This window comes from Apodemus sylvaticus, chromosome 8 (genome assembly GCF_947179515.1).
Source record: "Apodemus sylvaticus chromosome 8, mApoSyl1.1, whole genome shotgun sequence".
In the NCBI taxonomy this organism is placed as follows: domain Eukaryota; kingdom Metazoa; phylum Chordata; class Mammalia; order Rodentia; family Muridae; genus Apodemus; species Apodemus sylvaticus.
Genome location: NC_067479.1, coordinates 112,884,564 through 112,889,755, shown reverse-complemented (window position 1 = coordinate 112,889,755; position 5,192 = coordinate 112,884,564). Strand labels below are relative to the sequence as shown.

Genomic DNA, 5,192 nt, shown 5'->3' with positions numbered 1-5,192 from the left:
CTTTCCTTTACATTGCTTCTTGTCCATTATTTATTGACAGCAATGAGCGAGATATTGGATAAGCCAGACACATGCTCTACAACCCATGTCATATCCCAGGCTTCTGGAAGTCATATAAAATTTTTCTTTAGAAATATTTTTGGTCTCAACTCTACACAAAGAACTACATATGGACAGGATATGGTAGTGAACACCTTTAATTGCAGCACTTGGGAGGCAGAGACAGGTAGCTCTCTGTGAGTTTGAGGTCCAAGAGAACTAGGGCTACATAGTGAGACCCTGTCTCAAAATAAAGAAAAAAAAGACAAAAAAACAAACAAACAGAAAGATGACCTCTAGGCAACTGAGAAAAGCTTGGAGTTGGGGATGTGGTCTTCTCCAGGGAAGGGCACACCAATTGATATCCAGGGACAAATGGACATCCCTGAATACATACATACAGGTAACATTGTATGGACTGAGTCTGCAATATTTAGAAATATATATGTCTAAAATATATAAACACATATATTTATATTTAAACAAATCAATAGATAGAGAGGTATATGGGAGATTGTGGAAGGAGGAAAGGGAAAAAGGAAATGTTATCATTATATTATAATCTCAAATATATATAATCTCAAAATAATTTAAAGAAATAGTTTAAACACTTGTCCTCAATTTTGATTAGTTTATTGGTGTTTTAAAAAATATTCTGGGAAGTCAGGCAGTGGTAGAGCACACCTTTAATCCCAGCACTTAGGAAGCAGAGACAGGTGGATTTCTGAGTTCAAGGCCAGCCTGGTCTACAGAGTTCCAAGACAGCCAGGGCTACGCATAGAAACCCTGTCTCAAAAAACCAATATATATAATATAAATTTATATATACATATATATTGGTGTTGGTGAGATGGCTCAGTGTAAGAGCACTAGCTGTTATTCCAGAGGTTCTGAGTTCAATTCCCAACAACCACATGGTGGTTCACAACCATCTGTAATGTGATCTGATGCTCCCTTCTGGCATGTAGGTGTACATGCAGATAGAGCACTCATACATTTAAATAAATAAGTAATAAATATTTAAAAATTAAAATTTATTTTCAATTTTAGTATAAAAAGTTAAGTTTTATTGTGACATTTTCAAAGTATTTCCTCTTATAAATGGTTTCTTCACTACTGATTGCTTCCTTCATCCTTCAGATGATTGTTTCTTTACATTATATTATTATTATTATTATTATTATTATTATTATTATTAATTACTGGGGATAGAGTAGAGCCAAATATCTTATACATATCAGACAAACTATATCATTGAAAAACAACCCTATCATGGAGGTTTTAACTTGACATATTCCAATATATTTTCAGTCTTGTTGCCTGTATACTGCCATGCCAAATTTGTGTCCAGTCTACAGAATGATTTGGTTTTCTTCTTTTCCCTCTATATTCAATCCGTGAGTCTTTCATTCATCTAGATGTTCATCTTTCCAGGGACTCTGTGTGCTCCCCTGGCTGGAAGATCTTTCAGACTTTTTGTCATCTTACCATTTCTAGAGCTTATGACTGCTTCAATAAATCAAGAAACCTTTGAGAGCAAAAAATGTCTCAGTTGTTTAAGGAGACTGGTGGGACACAGGTCAGAAGACACATTCGGGACTGTGGCAGTCTAACCTAGACATATGTTTTCCTCTTGCAAACCCTCAATGTTAATGGAAATGTTAAAATAATAACGATTGATGTTGATGATATTGAGGGTGATGGTGATTATAAATAGCACAAATATTGAAAAGGGGGAATTTCTTAAGATATCAGGATAGATATGTTAAATGTTCTGTAAATATGTTAAAATGTGGTGTTCCATAATCATTGAACTGCAGTTCATCCATTGGTAATACTTAAAAAATTAATTTGAGCTCGTTGCTCTGGCTTACTTATTGTGAGAAACTGACTGCCTATCCCTCACCATCTGTTTCACAGTTGTTTATTTGTTTAATATGGTGCTAAAGTTGGACTCGGGGCCTCATGCATGTTAGGCTCTGCCTTCAGCTCCTCCCTCATAGTCGTTCTCTTCCTGAGTTGGCTTGTGTTCTCTCAGTAGTCTGATCTCTGTTATGCTTTACAGTCTACTACTGTCTTCTATTCTTTAATTCAAGCCCATATTCAAGTCTACTAATGACAGTTTTATGCCCATCCTCTTTTACTGTCTGTGATATTTCCCCCATAGCTCTTATTAGCACTATACAAACATATTTCCCTCCTCTGCTACTGCTTTCAATGTTTCTCTTCCAAGGAGATATTAAAACACAAGAAAACAGCCCTTGATGTCTACTACAATATTACCAAAATTATTGCAAATGTGTCAGTGCATAAACAGCATACAGCAGTATATTAATGAGAAATTGTCTAAGAAGCATGGTCAATAATGAGTGTTATCTTAATCCCACTCACTACAGTTTATTTTAGTTTTCAACAGAGTCCACAGCATCATGGTTATTTCTAGTGTAATTGATAAAGTATTTTATATTTCTTTTTAAAGTATTATTTATTTATTTATTTATTTATTTATTTATTTATTTATTTATTTAACATATATGGGGGTATCATAGCATGCATGCAGACATAAGAAGACAGTTCTCAGGAGTCATTCCTCTCCTTCACTCATGAGATCTGTAGCTCATATTATCAAGCTTGCCGGTGACCTTCTTTATTTGCTGAGCCAAATTTTTTTCCAGCCTTGGATTGGTTCATTTCTAAACTGTGAAACAAATTCACAATCTGATCAAATAATGTTCTAAATTACTGGGTTGTATAAAATAAATTTAAAATATTTGTTGTTTTGATGTTGAATACACATTTTAAGCAATCAGACTGTAGAAGAAGAAGAAGAAGAAGAAGAAGAAGAAGAAGAAGAAGAAGAAGAAGAAGAAGAAGAAGAAGAAGAAGAAGAAGAAGAAGAAGAAGACTCTGTAGAGCCCAGACACTATACAATAATAATCAAACTTTTTGCATTAAAAACTATTTACCGTCTCTTGCCTCTTGCTACTCTTACTCTCAGCCTCTCTCTTGCCCCTCTTGGGCTCTCCTCCCCTCCCCTCCACATGGTCATGGCCGGCCTCCACTTCTCTACTTTCTCTCTGCCTTTCTCTGCCTCCACTACCCCATTAACTCCCATCCTCTGCCCTGAATAAACTCTATGCTATACTAAAAAAAAAAAAAAACAAACAAACAAAAAAAAAACTATTTACCAAATATCCACTCACTTTAATGTCAAGAACTCTGACTTTCAGGCTACTCTTCAACAAGAAGATATGACCAAAAGAGAGGCTACAATTGACTTCCCAGAAAGTTCTTGACATCAGACAAAGGAGTCTCATTCATACATTTGTAATGATTCCTCTTAGCTTTGTAATCTCCAATAACTCCTCCTTCTCTCTTTATACTTCCAGCTCAGACATAAACATATGGATGGAAACAAAACCTTTCCCAGTGACTTCACCTTTGTGGGGCTCTTTACTCACAACAAAGCCTCAGGATTCCTGTTCAGTGTTATTTGTGCCACGTTCTTCATGGCCATAGTGGCAAATGGAGTCATGATCTTTCTCATCCACATAGATCCACACCTCCACACCCCCATGTATTTCCTCCTCAGCCACCTCTCCTTCATTGACATGATGTATATCTCCACTATTGTGCCTAAGATTTTGATTGACTACATTATAGGCAAAGGGACCATCACTTTTGCTGCCTGTACAGCCCAGTACTTTCTCTACATGGGCTTTGTAGGGGCCGAGTTCTTCCTGCTGGGACTTATGGCCTACGACCGCTATGTGGCCATCTGTAATCCACTCCGTTATCCTGTCCTCATGAGTCGGAGGGTCTGCTGGTTTATTTTGGCCAGCTCTTGGTTCGGCGGGGCTTTGGACAGTTTCCTCCTCACCCCCATCACCATGAGTCTCCCATTCTGTGCATCCCACAAGATCAACCACTTTTTCTGTGAGGCTCCTACAATGCTGAGGTTGGCCTGTGGTGACAAAGCCATATATGAAATGGTGATGTACATCTGCTGTGTTGTGATGCTGTTGGTCCCCTTCTCTGTGGTGATCACATCCTATGCCCAGATACTGGTCACAGTACATCAGATAAAGTCTGAAGAAGGGAGGAAGAAGGCTTTTGCCACTTGCTCATCACATGTGATTGTGGTGACATTGTTTTATGGGGCTGCTCTGTACACCTATATGCTTCCACAAGCCTATCACACCCCCCTCAAAGATAAAATCTTCTCAGCCTTTTATACCATCCTCACACCCTTGCTTAACCCTGTTATTTATAGTCTGAGGAACAGAGATGTGGCAGGGGCTTTGAAGAGAATTATAGCAAGACATAGAGGGACCTGCAGTGTGGAAAGAAAATAATTACAAGAAGCTAACACAGTTCTGCCTGTCTGGGATAAATAATGGATAATGTGCATGGTTAATGCTGCAGCAGTTTCAAAAGCCAGTTCCATGAAAAGATGTATCACCAATGTTTCTATTGAAGATAAGAATCTGTGACAACATTTTGTGGATAAATGGTGCTAGCTTCCCATCCATCAGAGCCACTGGTTTTCTCCTTCTTTGTTTCTATTGGCTGTAACTCACTCTTGGGAATTCTTGCATTGCCATTTGGGACCACATGGAGGTCCCAATGTATGTAATTAATATTACGTATCAACCCTCAGCAACCCTATAAGAACCTGTGAAATGCTTATGAATGTCAACATTCAAATGACAACAATGTTATAAAGTGCCACAAGGAATACCTACAGACACTCAGCAATATAACTTAAAATATTCAGACATCTTGTTCCAGAGTAACAATTGAAAAGAGTCTGCATTATCTAGAGTTGAAGGTGAAAAAGAGACCACATAAATATGGCAATTCAAAGACCAACTTACTGCAGAGCAGGGTTCTATTGGATTTCTTACTCATTATATTGGAGTAGGTAGCAACAGCTATCTGAGAAAGACACGGTTCATACAAATATACAATTGTGTGCCAGGATCTTTGCTAAATCATTGTGATTCTTGGACTCTCAGTGTAGATGTTAGTGATAAGAGAAATGAAGCCAAGTTCTATCCACTTCCAGAGAAATGCTGGATAAAACATTTTTTTCTCCATGGAACTATCTTTTTCATTGGATTTAACATAAAATTAGAAAATTTATAATTCAG

At 37.5% G+C, this 5,192-nt stretch overlaps 1 protein-coding gene across 1 annotated transcript; it reads left to right on the top strand.

Moving 5' to 3' along the window:
* The first annotated feature begins 3,443 nt into the window (after positions 1–3,443).
* Positions 3,444–4,394, top strand: LOC127690869 (olfactory receptor 2T6-like). Its single transcript, XM_052190354.1, has one exon. It carries the CDS (start codon positions 3,444–3,446, stop codon positions 4,392–4,394), a length of 951 nt encoding a protein of 316 aa, XP_052046314.1.
* The last annotated feature ends 798 nt before the right edge of the window (positions 4,395–5,192 follow it).

Excerpts from the sequence above, each read along its gene's own strand:
- LOC127690869 (XM_052190354.1), top strand. The coding sequence starts at position 3,444 with ATGGATGGAAACAAAACCTTTCCCAGTGACTTCACCTTTGTGGGGCTC.